Here is a 16,091-nt window from a genome sequence, read left to right on the forward strand (position 1 = left end):
AAGAGAAAATAAAGTCAACTGAAATTTATTTATTTATTTATTTATTTATTTATTTATTTATTTTTATCTGCTGCATACAGAAATTTAATGATTTCAGGAAGGGGGAGAGTAAAATAAAGCTAACGAGATTCAGTTCCTTCTTTTTTTTTTTTTTTTTTTTTTGAAAAACTTCCAGATATATACACTGTGACCAATATCTTCATATTAGCAAGAGATTGATGTTGTATAACAAGGAGAGTACACTTGAAGACTTCATTCATGCATTTTTCAGTGAGCAGACATTTCTCATCTCTAATAAGCCTTTGCTCAAAAGCTGAATTTATTCCAGCAAGACTCATACTCCCATATATCCATTCCTAAACTCACATTATCACACATTTGATCTTGTATTTGCTTACACAGAGTATCAGATTCCTGCCTGCACTTTTTCTTCAGGACATCCATCTACATCCAGCATTTCTGTTTGTACTGTTGTATGCAAACATGTTGGTGGATTGATGTGTTATAACATCACCAACAATATTCTTGACATTCCTGAAAATTAATCAAAGTATGTCAACATTATTTTATCTGGTTTCATATGTCTAACATTCAAACAAAACTATAAATGATGGAAGGTATGAAACTCAAGAGTTAATTGGCAGCGTTGATCGATTTCACTTTCTTCATTTCTTTCAGATGCAAACAAGGAGTATGCTTTCAGCTGTTTCAGTGTTCATTGTGGAAGAGAGCAGATGAGATTATCAAGAATTTGAATTATGTATTAAATTGCAGAGAGAGATTTAGATGCCTACAATTGCCTGTGTTTATTTTTATTATTTATTAATTGTCTAAATGTAACAGTGAAGACAAATGAAGATCCAAAAAGAAAAGAGAAAATATGGGTAAACAAAACCAATTCCCTGTTTTCCTCAGGTAAATTCTGCATATTTGCATTCTTTGCTCATCTATTGACTTAAAAATGTTCTGGATTTAACAGTCCAAAGCAAGATGGCTGTTAAAAAGTACAGTCCGTTTCAATTTTTGATATCTGATAATACTTGTAATTCAGATGATCTGAGTGCTTTTGAAGTCCCAGTGATACTACCTAGGAACCATGACTGTAACAACTGCTAATGACTGACTCTCACAATGATAACAACAGGTAGCTTGATAAAAATGTAGGCACACCACCCAAAGACTTAGGTTATAGTTGATAGGTTTTAAGAAAGGAAGATTTACACAGAAAAGCACCACATATGTGAAATGGAGGAAGGTGTTTTTTCTATTTTGCTTTACTTCTCTCTCCCCCCTCTTCCTTCCTTTCCTATAATTCTGTATAATGCTCTATAATTAGAGCAATGCAAATTTCAGAAACAAATGAATTCTGTTCCAGGAACAAGACTCCATCCAGAGCACATTTTGTACAGTCGTACAGAAAGGAAGTTACTATATGCCACAAACAAGTGCCTCATAGGAAATTTACTACATAGTCCATACATCTTTGCTTGTCAGAAAAAGGAGCACAGTGGATTGACAGATGCTTACTGCATACCTTTTTTCTCACTGAAGATTCACCCCCCCAAACAGAAAACTCTCACATTTTTAAGCCAGTGAAATTGAAGATGGAAATGAGACACATTTAAGATGAAATGCTCTAAGAAATAAGTCAAAATTATGTCTCTAATCAACTATTTCCTCTGGGCCCTAGGCTATTAAGTAGTTTGGTGCAAGCTTAAGATGCCTCATAACAGCTCCTTATCTACAACAGTATAAATTAGGACTTGTTTTAACTTTGCAATTCACTTTCTCTACTCTGACTTCTTCTTTTATGCATATAATTGGAAACAACAAAGAAACGTCATTCTCTAGAGGTAGGAAAAGGAAATTCACTTCTTTCCCAAAACCCAACTTCAAGACAAGACAGAGAAGAAAAACAAAAACAGTGAAGGGAGAAGAGTTATACAGAAGGGTAATGGACAATTAGCACCCACTCTACCAAATACAACAGCACACATTCACACAGTCTACAGAAATACCCTATCTTTGGCATAACTTCCTCTAGCTCAGACTTGAATAAAACATCATCACTGTCTGTCCCTTGTCAGGATCTTAGTAGTGCTGGGAGACAGCACAGGAGAGGCACAAAGGAATTGAAAAAAAATAAAAAAGACTGTATCCGTACTGAAAATGATTTATTCTCTAACAGGGAAATGGAGAATCCTCTTATGATTTACTGCTGTGTTTTAAAACTGTAAAAGTTTCAAAACTAGTTCTGTGGGAAGAAATCACAAAAGATTCTGATTTACACATCTCCTTTATTCAAATATTAATTACTGTACAAGTTGTAAAACAACATGTCAACAACAAGCATTTCTGTGCAAATAAAGGAACAAATTGAGGAATAACTGGAACACATTTAGGAATAAGTTCTGAGTGAAAGTGTGATTTCAGAGAGTGTCAGTCAGGTCTGCTTTCTCCAAAAGGCCAACACTGCTGAAAATTACAGGCCCAGTATACTTCTCCGTGTCCAAACCAGATACTCTTGTTAATCCACTCAGTGTCTACACCATATTCAACTTCCCCTTACTCTACCCAGATGCATGTACAGAGAGAGGGAGAACTCTGATTTACAGGCTTGTTCCTGCCTGTTCTAAAATTTCTAATGCCAAAAAGCAATTTACAACCGTCCTGGGTCTCTACATTCCCTCTATTTATTTATATTGTTATGTAGGACTTGATCATAATCAAGTCCTCGTCAAAATGCTATGAATCAAATGAAGGAGTTTTTCAGACATCACTGTGAAATCTGTGGTATTTCTCTTACGGTAAAAGCTGTAGTTATCTTCACAGAACAGGTCTATCTAATGTTTGCCTTACTACTTTGAAGCAGTACCCATTTTACTTTTCTCTTTAAATTCTCCAAGGTATACTTGCAACAATATTGCACTGCATTGCTGAAATGCAACCATTAAACTTTTGTTCAGCAAAGACAACACCACTGCAAATAGTATGTATTTGCTATATTGACACCAGGAGACCATAACATAAATAGAGACGCTTATTTTGAAGTCAGTGTAACGGAAAATTTGGAGAACACAGCATTTGCATACATGTGGTATCCCTTTCAAGGATGAAATAGGAGAATTGACATCAGAAGAGTACATGCATTCAGAGAATTCTAGAAATGCTGTACAAACCCTCTAAACATATATTTAATGGACTGAGCTTTCTCAGCATTTTGTAAGATCAGGAAATATAACACTGAGATGGGATGAATATCATAACATTACTATGTTTAAAGATGGGCAGTTAACTTTTGCATTTGTGACAAATGTTTGAATTTTAATATGCAAAGTTTTAATAGTCATAATACCCTTAACTATTATACTCAGATCAAAGAAACCTCTGGATTTCTATTCATACTGAAAATTTATAATCATCAAAGAATTGATCATTCTTTTTGCTATCCATCTGGCAAAAGCAGTTTACAAAAACAAATATGTGAACCTCTGAATTCAAGAGGCAGTTGTCCCTTCCCTAACCACTTATGCATATTTGCAGAAAAAAGTATTTGACAGATTGTTATCTGAACTTACCTTTAAGTTTAATGAAACTAATTAAAACCCTTTCTTTGATGACAATTATGAAGTTTTACAAAGGTTTGAAGTTCCCAACTTTTCTCATTTCTTCATTCTTTTCTTGCAAGTATTATTTATTAGCAACCATAAATTGGAATGCTAATATAGAAAAATATAAGGAGGAACACATACAATATAGAAGGAAACAGAAGAACAATACTTTAACATCATAAGATGCAGATTGTGAATACAAAGATTAAGTTGCTGATATGAATACAGAAAACTGACTTTAAGATGCAAGTGATTTCTAATCAACAGATATATATAGCAAAATAACAAACTTGTATATGCATATAGGAATGTTTATGAGAGTATACCAAAATAAATGGGTTCATCAGATCTAAGTCAGAAATAAAGCTTTCTCAGATTCACAGCTTGAGACAGTTAAAATGCAAAAGTGCAGTGTCACAAATGCAGACTCCTTATTTAGAAATAAAAGGGGATATGAAGGTTAGGACACTGTTATCCTTTTGATATATTTTTAGAAGAGCTTTCAGGTTATAAAAGATAATGAGGAAAACAAAAAAAACAAAACAAAACAACAACAACAAAAAAACCACCACATAGCTTATGCAAAGGGACCACACATTTCAGTGAACAGATGTGGAAATGACACTTCAGAGAATTCATGATTGACTTGCATATCACACTAAAACATCTACATGTACACTTTTTTTATGAAGGATGGTGAAATTATAAAGTACAGGCCAACAACTTCAAGTTCAGATTTCAGAATCCAACTGAAATTACAACAAAGCAACCTGCAATTTGACTTAGAAAAGGATATAAAAAAATGCCTAGAGAAACTACAAAACCTATCCCTCACAAGCCAAAGAGAGAAAAGGCATTTCAGAAAAAAACCTCTCTCAGTGTCTCTCCAGAAATGTAATAGTGTTCTGGGGAGTTTGCCTATCAAAATTAACAGAATATCACTGAAGGTACTATGTATGGCATTTCTTTTCATTTTGTTCTGTGCATGCTTAATAACTTCATTTAATCTGAATGTCTTAGACAGTTCTGACAAAGTGACAGCACTGTGTTTTGATGAGAAAATTAAAAGGCTTTAGCATGTTGCAATTGTTTATGCTAGAATTTTTATCAGAGTCCGCATGCTAAAAAAAAAAAAGAGAGAGAGAGAGAGAGAGAGGGAAGAACCTATTCAGGATTTTAGCTGACTTAAGGACATTGTAAGGACATTGAAAAAGATGGATGTTGCAGCAACAGAGAAGTTCACCTTTTGTGACAGATCAACTTTAAACTGGTAATTTGTCTTAGACTGCATTATCATCATTGCTACAGTGTTTCCTGGAAGTGTAGTATCAGTATCTGCAACACTAGAATCTATTTTTAATTAGCTATGTTAGTTTGTAACATTATTTAAACACTAATTTCCACGTGAATTTTTAATGATTCAACTGATAGGAGATAATGAAATGAGAATAACCTTGAAAGGATTCTTTCCCTTTCTACTTACAGTACTTCATATCTCAATAACCTTTCTATTGCTTGTTAAGACTATTTATAGTACTACATTTGCATTTTATTTTGATTAGCCGTGTTTGAAAAAATCAGTTTTCAACACTGATAAATTCTACTTTCAAAATTTGTGTTATCTGTCTAAAGGTTTAATGTGCAACCTCACATGTGTGGAACACTTCAAAGGTACAGCTTACAATTCTTTTTTGATCTTAGCATTTGCTCTCACAAAGAATTCTGGTTGAATAAAGACTGCAAGTCATTGCTGAATTGGATGTTTAAAACAAACCTGGCTAGAAGTACAAATATAATAATTATATAAGAGTTTAAAAACTCTTAACAACCTTCCTCTATAAGATAGCAGTGTATCAAATATATTCAAGCCATAATCTGAAAGAACTCTTTTTTGGTGTATGCACCATTAATGGACAGAAATACTGAGAAATGTAAGGCTTCAATTTATGAAAGCACTCAACTACTCATAATCATAACAGCTCTTAAAAAATGAGCAAATTGTTAAGACCCATACTGAACAGTGATATTTTTTTGTCTTCAGGATTCCAAATTTGAAAAGATAAGTTTATCTCTCTTCTCAGTGCCATTTAATTAGACTACTAATATTGGGAAGTTCCCTACTCAGAGAATGGTCTCTGAAATATTCAGGGGAGATCTGGGAAATCACTTCAAACTGGATTATCTCTTGCACATTATTTTTCAGGGTTTCTTTTACAAGGACAAGGAGGTGTAAAAGATTCTTAAAAGTAAAATTAAGCTTAGTATTATACTTTTTTTTTTTTTTTTTTGACAAGCAGCACCTAGCCATTTTAAAAGAGAACAGAACTGTAAGCAGATTTTGTTCTGATATTTTTTTACCTCCATAGAAATATTTGTCTCCAGTCTTAACTTGCAGAGGGCTGTTTGTTCGCACGGCTGAAGCTTCATCTCCATCAATGGTGAGAACAGCAAAATTTTCCTTAGCTAGGAATCGAACTTCATGCCACTGCCCATCATTGAGACCAGAGCCTATGAAGAACAGAAAACATTGGAATATTTTACTTAGTGCAATATTTATTATCTGTAAGTGGTTAGTGTGTCTCTCCCAAGCTCATAATGTAATTTCCAATGAAGCCTACTTCAGAAATGAATTAATTTTAGTGTGATAATGAGGTGCTATTTTAAAGTAACTATTACCAAAAAATTAGCATTATCATCATAAATACAAGTCTTGCAACTACTAAACTGTCCATTTTGTCAGGTATAATTATTTCTAAATATACATGTTATCGCTCACCTTACCCATCAAAAGGCCATATTCCATATTTTACTAATGAGGAATATCTCTTAATCGTTTCTATGACCAGGTTTAAAAGGAAAATACATTGATTAAACCATTTAATTATAGCCAGTAACAAGCCCACACAGGGCATATTATGCTTGTGATTGCTGACTCTATCAAAAGCCAGATATTTCCACTAAAAAGGAAAGAAAAAAGAGGAAGGGAAAAGACTCATGTGGAAGGTGAGTTCACAAATAATGCTCTCATTGAGATGTGGCATTAGTCACAAAGCCATTAGAAAAACAGCAAATGTCTACCAAAAACCTGAATCTTAGGGGAACATCATCCTATACTGACAGCACTGATGTACATGGATCTGTCCGTTCACTTTTAAAAAACAACAGGACTTAAATATTTTTTCATTGTCTTCAGCACATGTCAGGAAGCTATTTTGCCTAGCATATTAAGCTGGCATTTAAGATCAGCAAAAGAGTATTGGTTTGTTCTCGTCATTATTTTGCAGGTAGGTTAGGTGATGTCAGCAAATAAGTAGCAAATACTCTAGTAAAAGCAAATTCCAAATCATAGCACCTCTTTAAAACAACATTTTTTCTCCACCTAGATAAAGGTGCTTTCACCTTAGCAAGGTGTACTTTAGAATCATAAAATCCTAGAATACGGAATATTGGAAGGGATCTACACAGATCATCAAATCCAACTCCTAGGTCTGCACGGGACCACCCAATAATCAGACCATTTGTATGACAGCATTGTCCGAAGGCTTCTTTGAACTTCAGCAGGCTTGGTGCTGTGACCACTTCCCTGGAGAACCCAATCACCCTCTCAGTAAAGAACTTTCTTCCTAATATCCAGCCTGAACCTCCCGTCTCAGCTCCATGCCATTGTCTTGTGTCCTATCACTGGTCACCAGAGGGGAGTCCAGCACCTGTCCCTCTGCTCCCCATTGTGAGGAAGCTGAAGGCTGCCATGAGGTCTCCCCTCAGTCTTCTCTTCTCCGGGCTGAACAATCCAAGTGACTTCATCTGCTCTTCACCATTCTTGCAGCCCTACTTTGGACACTGTCTTATAGGTTTAAGTCCTTTTTATACCATGGTGCCCAAAACTGCACACAGTATTAAAATGGTGAGGCCACACCAGCAGAGCAGAGTGTGACAATCACTTCCTTCCACCAGTTATTAATGCTGTGCTTGATGCACCCCAGGACACTGTTGGTCCTTTTGGCTGCCAGGGCACACAACTCATATTCAACTTGCTGTCAACCAAAATGCCCAGATCCCTTTCTGAGGGGCTGCTCTCCAGCCTGTCATCCTCTGGTCTGCACCTATATCTAGTGTTGCCCCTTCCCATGTGCAAAATCCGGCACTTGTTTTTGTTAAACTTCAGATTGTTGGCAGTTGGCCAACTGCCTGATTTGTCAAGATTTCTCTGCAAGACATCTCTACCCCCAACGGAATCAACAGCTCCTCCCAAATCAGTATTATAGGAAAACTTACTCAATATACCTTTTAGTCCTACATCCAAGTCATTTATGAAAACTTAGCCAAAATAAACCACAGTGTAATGCAATATGCTGTTTCTGAAATTAAATGGGATGTGTAATATCAGCAGAAGTGTAACGGAAGACAAAATTTCAAAATATTCCAAGGAGTGTCATCTATGAACAAGGAATAATGCTCATGGCAAACAGGTATACCTAGACATTTAATGATTTTATTTTTTTTTTTTTCACATGCTGCTATGTGTTTAAGATACAAGATCAAGTCCTCATACAACACAGAAGCTGTTATATATTGGAATATTCTTGGAATATTTATTAGTGTGAATAAAAGTGGCATATGCCTCTTAAAAATGTATCAGTAAGAAATGTTTCTGCCAAAGCTTATTCAATCTAGTGTAGGAAGAGATGAAAGAGGTAATATACTAAACATGAGGAAAGCTTTCTTTCTGTTTGTGAGCTGCTTTTTCATTTTCATTATATGTGGCAAGCAAATAAGAAATAGAAAAACACTTTATTTCAACCAACACAAAATTATTTTCTACGGATAAACTCAGAAAGGAAAAGGAAGAAGATAATTCTGTTTTATAGAGTTCCAAGACAAAATTTTGACAGCATATTTATTCTATTACAACTGAAGTTTATTACATCATAGTTAGAATCCCCATTTTACATCTTAAGATGACCTATCAAAAAAAAAAAAAATCCGTTTCGGTTTTTATCAAATTGTTGCCCTGAACATTGTTGCCCTGAACTCAATAACAATGAATAGAGACTTCCGGACAAAATTAAATCTTTGCTATTAAAACACAAGGGATGAAAATGGTAGCACAGGCCGTTCATTCATGAATCTACAGGTAAGTATGTTTAAAGCATTCCTTGGAAAGGGGAATATTACAGAAAGAAAACAATAGCCTGTGAGGAAAAAAAAAAAAAAAAGCATTGGTGTACCTTGTACCACAATTCATATTATATCAAAGGATAAGCTTTGGTACCTTGACAAACTGTAGCTAGAGAAATTATGTCACACTTCTAGTGAGTTCTAAATATGTCTGTCTCCCAAAAGTACTGAAATGTCCCTAGTTTTCTCCTGCTTCTGTACTGATGTTTCAGCATTGTATTTTCAATTTATTTGTATTTACAATTTACTGATTTACTGATTTACAATTTACTGATGTATTTACACAGAAAATGTCTCTCCAAAAACGTTCACTTTTCTCACTTTTATGGACACTTCTTTTCATTTTGATAAATTTTTTTGAGATTGTTAACCAAATAGATAAAACTTTTCAGCCCATTTAAACAGAATTAGATATAAATATACATACAACACTGGGTGCAGGTGCCCAGGCAATGTCAGGGGGCTGCCAGGCGGCTCTGTGAGGCGAGGCCAGGGCTGCCCCATGCTGGCTCCAGTGGCCCCACCACAAGGCCCGGCTGAGCCCCTCGGCCACAGGTGGGCTCCTCGGGGGAGCGGAGCTCAGCAAGGGCCAAACGCTGCCCGGCAGTGGGGAAAGGAGTGTGAGAAGCAGCCCTGCGAGCAGCTAGGGGAGGAGGTGCTCCAGGTGCCCAGCAGAGCCTGCCCTGCAGCTCCGGGAGACCCCAGGCTGGAGCAGGGGAGAGGTGTGAGGAGGAAGGGGCGGCACAGAGGAGCTGCTGGAGATGACTGCGGCCCTGCTCCCCAGCCAGCACCACAAGCTCACTAACACCACTCTAAAAAAAATGAATAATTCCCATGACTCAAGGAAAGAACCAGGCAGGGGGAAGGTGAACCAGCGGTGCAGATGGATCTGCCGAGCAGATCGAATGGAAATCAAAGCATGAGGAGAGCTACAGGTTACCAGCAAAGTCTAATGCCATGCAGACAGAACTTCGTGTGCACAGCATTTATCAAAGTATACTAAGGAGACACACTGCTGCCTGTAAGCTGCCTGTTAGAGGCATGATTGGAGAAGCACTGTATTAAACTTATTTACCCCTATAAGTTAGTATTGTTTCTGCTGGTTCCTGAAAGATCACACTGTTTCTATTTTTGCATTTTGCACTTTACTGACTTTAAAATGACAAGTTAAGACTGTCTTCTTCTTACCTAGATATATTAACCATCCTCACGGAGCTTTACAATATGACAGTAACATTCCCAACTCTTCCATCTCAAAGTTGGCAGAAAAATTCAATCGCAATTTTGCATTTGCTTATGAAATTTTTTATTGATAATAATGTTCCATGGAGTTTACTGATGGATGCTAATAAAGATTGCTCATCAACTCTCAGTGAGCACTCACTATTGTGTTTACAGAACAGCATTCCCCACTGGTGTAAGTAAGAACACCTTTTTTCTCTGCCACATTTTATCTGTTTTATATGCCTGTATTTAGAACCAGTAGTGTTAATTTCCCTTTCTTAATGTGGTAATGCTCTGTTGCAGGGACTTAGTTATTGCGATACATAGCATATGGTCCCATAGAGGATAAGTTTGTATAGATGCATGACCTATTTTTATTGTAATGTTTTATTAAATGCCTTATATGTACTGCAGAATTATTTCTATTTGGACTTTAAAAAAAAAAAAGCCAAGCTTAACTGAGATTTTTCTGCAAACAAAGACTGAATATTCAGATTAGAATATGGCTCTATTAAAGAATTTTCCGTTGTTAGGTATGTAATGGAGAACATCCCAAATTCAAAATGATCATTTCTCATTACAGTTTAATTTCTCTTATCTGAGCTGATACATATATTTATTTGCATTCATTTCATCTTACTGTAGCTTTCTGGTATACAAATTGAGGGGAAAAAAAAAAAAGAAATACATACTGCTAGCACCACAAATTCCCTGCTCATTTCTGGAAAAGCTGGTTTCATATTCAAATTTTAAAATGTTAATGAAATGTATTCTCCCTATCTCAGATTTCTATTTAAATGACATTATTTTAAAAGTAGGACTCTTGAGGTAAGCACTTTGATTGAACAAGAAGAAACAGATGTTTTGCTTATTACAGACATGTAGGAAGGACTGTATTAAGGAATACCTAAAACTACAAGAGTTTAATACATAATGGACAACGTAGATAACATCTATTTGAGCTATGTCTCGAAGAAAACTGTAGTAGCAAAAATCTTAAATTCTTCAACAATTAATCTTGTGAGATAAAATCTTCCTGTAAAAGTTACCGACCCATTCAGTAGTTACTAATGAGTGCCAAATTATCGTCTGCTAATATAAATGGACAAAATTCTACTGAAGTCAACAGCATAACATATGCTACATCAGAACAGAACCTTGTCATAATTTTGATATGATCAACATGTAAAATTCAGTTAAGAGATTTAATGTTTAAGAATAAGACACAGGAAGAATAGTACCATTAGCACCCCCTGAAGCACTGAAGCAATGTGAGACTATGCTGCTGCACACACCTCTTTAGTTTTTACTACTGTAGTAAATATTTTATGCTGTAATTTCTTGTAAAATCTATTGGGAGATGAAACCTAGGAGTAAATTCTTATAAATTCTATTCTGGAGACAGCTGAACAGAACAGGATGCAGATAAACAAACAAGCCTCAGAGGTGCGAGAAACAAGGAAGCTTTCTTGGGTATTCAGCAATAGCTGTGTGGATTTCCTGAAATCCAGAAATCCTGAAGTCTGTTCAAAGTTTCTGAGCTGATGGCAAGACCTGCTCCGTCTGAAGCAGAAGACAGAGGAATTGATTTGACTGCAACTTCTTTCACTTTAGCCAGACATCATGTTTCATCTGAAGATGGTGTTCTAGTTGCTATTTCTATCTAACCCCTCACTAATTCAGTACAACTTTGCACCAGGATTTCTGACTATAAGAAAATGAGCCAATAATATTTTGAAACATTCACTTGTGTTCAAATATACAGGATTTAGTGTATTGATAGTCAACTGAGAAAAAAACAAAACAAAACAAAAACAAACAAAAAAAACAGGATGTTATTTCAAGAGCTGTGCTTTTCTGTGTTTCAATAACCATATTTTTTAAACTGGAAAGACAAATCCATAGCTATTGCAATGGTAATGCTTTAGATAGTTTATAGAATAAACTAACTATATAATTCTGTTTCAGGATATGATTCAGAAAAGTCTTTTACATTTTTTTTTTTTAATTTATTCATTTTTCAGCTATCCAAATGATCAGTAAGCTACGTTAGTAGCAAATGAAGTCCTCAAAGGGATCTTAATGGCGTAAAACCCTGCTTTCCAGCAAAACCAAAACAATTAGGACAAATTTTGTCCTCATGTATGAGTCCAGAGGTATTTTAGAGGTATTTTTTTAAGATCAGTTATTATGAACATGACAAGTTTTTGCCCATCAGTGACATTTTATTTATCCTGAGTTTTCTCTTTAAGTTAATGCCAAAGAAAAGATGAAGATTTGGCATTGCTAGTCAGTTGTGGGAAGTGACTGTCCCACTCTGCTCTGCGCTGTGCGGCCTTACCTCGAATACTGTGTGCAGTTCTGGGCACCATAGTACAAAAAGGACGTGAAACAGTTGGAGAGTGTCCAAAGGAGGGCTACGAAGATGGTGAAGGGCCTAGAGGGGAAGACATATGAGGAGCGGTTGAGGTGACATGGCCTGTTCAGCCTGGAAAAGAGAAGGCTGAGGGGAGACTTCATCGTGGTCTACAGCTTCCTCAGGAGGGGGAGTGGAGGGGCAGGTGCTGATCTATTCTCTTTAGTGAACAGTGATAGGACCCACGGGTCTGGGGTCAAGCTGCAACAGGGGAGGTTCAGGCTGGATATCAGGAAGAGGTTCTTCACCAAGAGGGTTGTCGTGCACTGGAACAGGGAAGTAGTCACTGCACCAAGCCTGTCGGAGTTTAAGAAGCGTTTGGACTGTGCACTTAGTCACATGGTCTGAATTTTTGGGTAGAACTGTGTGGTGCCAGGAGTTGGACTCAATGATTCTTATGGGTCTCTTTCAGCTTGGGATATTCTATGATTCTATTCTATGATTCTAAGATTTAGATTTAAATATGACTGTAGCCTTGTTTATATAGAATATATATTAAAAACAACAACAACAACAACAACAAAAAAAGGAACAAACAAAAAACCAAACCAAATCAACCATCAACAACAAAACAAAACAAACAAACAAACAAACAGCAACAAAGAAAAAAACTAGGTCATTTTACTATTTCCATAGTGGATACTATTCAACGTTGAACAGAAAATAAAGTGAATATATATGATTGCAATGCTGCAGACTATCACATTCAGCCCTGTTCCTATAAGAGGCTTGACAACTGGCAATTTCAATGAAATGGACCATAAACCTGGCAAATAATGGTCAAACTTGTAATGATTTTTTGTTCTGTCATTCACTGAAATCTAATAAAAACAGATAAAAAGACACATTTGCATTTGAATGACAAAAAAAGAAAAAAAAAGTTTTGCAAATTCTAATCTTAGATACTCATGAAATTGCTGAACCAATTTTAGCTTTACAAGCACACGCTTTTTTTCCTTCCTGTGACTGCTCTTCTCATAATCTCTATTCTTGGAGGAAAAAATAAAATACTAGTGTTATTGTGGCTTTGGTGTGAAAATATATACACCTGGAAACTGGAATCTCTATATCTGTTTCAGCTCACAGAAAGAATGCTGTTGTTAATGGACAAATACACGTTTTTCCACTGTCCATGTATTCAAGTCCATGTCAAGACAACATAAAGCAATCTGGTGCCCTGGAATTGTACAGGATTTTGTACATGCTGAATGTTAGTCATCTCAACAAATGACTCCAGGATTAATTACTAAGAAATAGACTATGGCCACACATAGATTATTTAGCATAACTGTTCCTTAATTCCTCAAAACTCTTTCCAGATCAGCATCTAGCTTTATCTACTTTTAACTGACAACATTATAATTGATATACAGGTCTGTAGATCATATCCAAATTATATATCACCAAGTCAAAAATAGTTATCTACATCTGTAAGAGTATATAGAACACAATCTACTTTCCTTATTCACTTAAAACCAGAAGCATGCTAATAAAAAGTCTATTCTTAGGTTTCAAATAATTTAAATTACTGAAACTGGTAACCTAACTTAACTTTTCTTTATCTAGCATTCACATTTCATATAAGAAACCTTCAGATTTTTTTCTATATTTTTTTTCCTTGCAAATTATAATAAACAGCATTATACTCATAAATTTTTAACTTAATTTTATGTTTTTTTTACAGTGACTTGCCAGATGTGATTGTGCACTGGATTTTTATTTTCATATCTTATATTTATTTACATAGTAATATTCTGATTTAAGTGAGCTAACCAGGGCTTTCCTGTTCATCTTAATAGTTTTATAACTACCATATCACATTTATCCATATTAAATATGGATATCTTTAGCTTTTAGGGGGGATACCTTTCTGAATTTGCTGCCCTTCTGTATAACTACAACTGTTTATAAGCTTTACTATATATTTACTATCTAGATAGCTAAATTATGAAAAGAATACAGCAGGTAACTTACTTTACTTTGTCTTATCTTTGGACTAATCAAGTTCGCATACCTATAAAGTACCTATTCTTTGCACATTCATGCCAAACAAATAACATAAAAATAAGATAACTAGATATTGTAGACAGAAGAGGGAAAGTGAATCTGTATCTTCTTGTTTCATAGTGCTGAATTATTCAGTAACAAGGAGAATAGACTAATTCTTCTTTCCCTAGATTTTCCCATAGGTGCCCCACTGGAACACTTTTACTTTTGCTTAAACAGAATATTTAATTACAAACAAAACAGAACTTGGCAGGGAAGGCTATGATGGTAAGCAGATGTAAAAAGCAGAAAATAACTCCATGTTTACTCCAGGTAAATTGACATTTGCTGACCAATGACAAAAAGCAAATGTAACATTGCTTTGAGATAAACTTCCTAATGATGGCTTCAAATCAACAAGAATATTTTAAATCACGCTTAGGTAGGAGATTACTCAAGGGTTTAAAAGCTGAGAATGCATTCAAGTACTCTGCCAAACTGACATCTAAATATGTCTCAGACACCCGAACAGGTATTTTGGTGCACATTTTCTAGCAGTCATCTATGCATAACTTGAGAGCTTGAAGCATATGAAGGGGGAAAAGTTGGTCTTGTTTTATCACCTTACTTGTGGTACACCAAAACAGATTAATGTTGCTCATTTAGCAATACTTTTAAATCAGCACCTGTAACACTTTCATTATACTCTTCTGTAGAAGATACACAAAGCTCTAGGCACAAGATATTCTGAAAGGAAATTCACATAGCAACCCTTTTCATGCCTTAATCCTATTATAAGAATATCTTTTTCTTTTTCTTTTTTTAAATCTTTTTATTGTCATTGTACATATGCCTCACATAACAGCAGAAAAACTCAACTTTCTTCTAAATTATAACACTTTTTATAAGGATTTAGCTAAATTGCTGCCTCATAGAAGTACAAACTGTAGAAAAACCAAACCATTGCTCCCCCTCAGAAACAAACAAACAAATGCCCTAAATGGGAACATGCTACCTAGGAAATACCAATGATCAATCAATTTGTCTTTCTTCATGATCTGTAGTTCATTAAACTCTAACTATATTAATCCATTTATTCTTTACTTTGAATACTCCAAATATATTTATTGACTGCCAAAACCAGTTAATGCTACACCTGAAGATTGATTTTTTCTTAAAGACCTGTCCACGCTGTGGTCAAGACCCTACTAATGACAGCTTGAGGCTGGACTTCACCTTGCTTTAGACTAGTTTTGCAGCCATAAGGAAAAGGAGTGAGCTCCACAGAGCAGAACTGCATAAAGGCATTTCTGTACATAAACCGTGAACCTGTAGAGGTGTTGGTGGGTTTTATCTGCAGTGGTAAAATATGTTTAGTTTTTAGTTTGTCACTACAGTATGCATGTGAAGTATATCCAGCTGTCCTGCCTATTGGACCTTGTTTTGTATTAGTATCAGTTTCAAAGCCCAAGAACTGTATTTTGTTCATATGAAACTAAGTCCAAACTAACAAGCTCCAATCTCTAGTGTGTAAATGACATTGAACAGACATTCAGGTCTCTACATGAACTGTTCTGCATTGCAGCTCCACTTCTGTCATGCTGCGCTCCTTGCCTACTGCAAACATAGCCAGAGTCTGAAACAGAGAAAGCATTTGCTGAGTACATCAGGATTTT

At 35.6% G+C, this 16,091-nt stretch overlaps 1 protein-coding gene across 3 annotated transcripts in view; it reads right to left on the reverse strand.

The window, feature by feature from the left end:
- The window catches only part of CNTNAP2 (contactin associated protein 2), a 1,166,415-nt gene that overhangs the window by 499,769 nt on the left and 650,555 nt on the right, over positions 1–16,091 (reverse strand). For all 3 annotated transcript variants that reach the window (XM_040547669.1, XM_040547670.1, XM_040547671.1), the window contains one exon: positions 5,970–6,119. In XM_040547669.1, the coding sequence (XP_040403603.1) occupies positions 5,970–6,119 (150 nt within the window). The remainder of the gene's footprint in view (positions 1–5,969; positions 6,120–16,091) is intronic.

The sequence above is a fragment of the Cygnus olor genome, chromosome 2 (genome assembly GCF_009769625.2).
Source record: "Cygnus olor isolate bCygOlo1 chromosome 2, bCygOlo1.pri.v2, whole genome shotgun sequence".
Classification (NCBI taxonomy): domain Eukaryota; kingdom Metazoa; phylum Chordata; class Aves; order Anseriformes; family Anatidae; genus Cygnus; species Cygnus olor.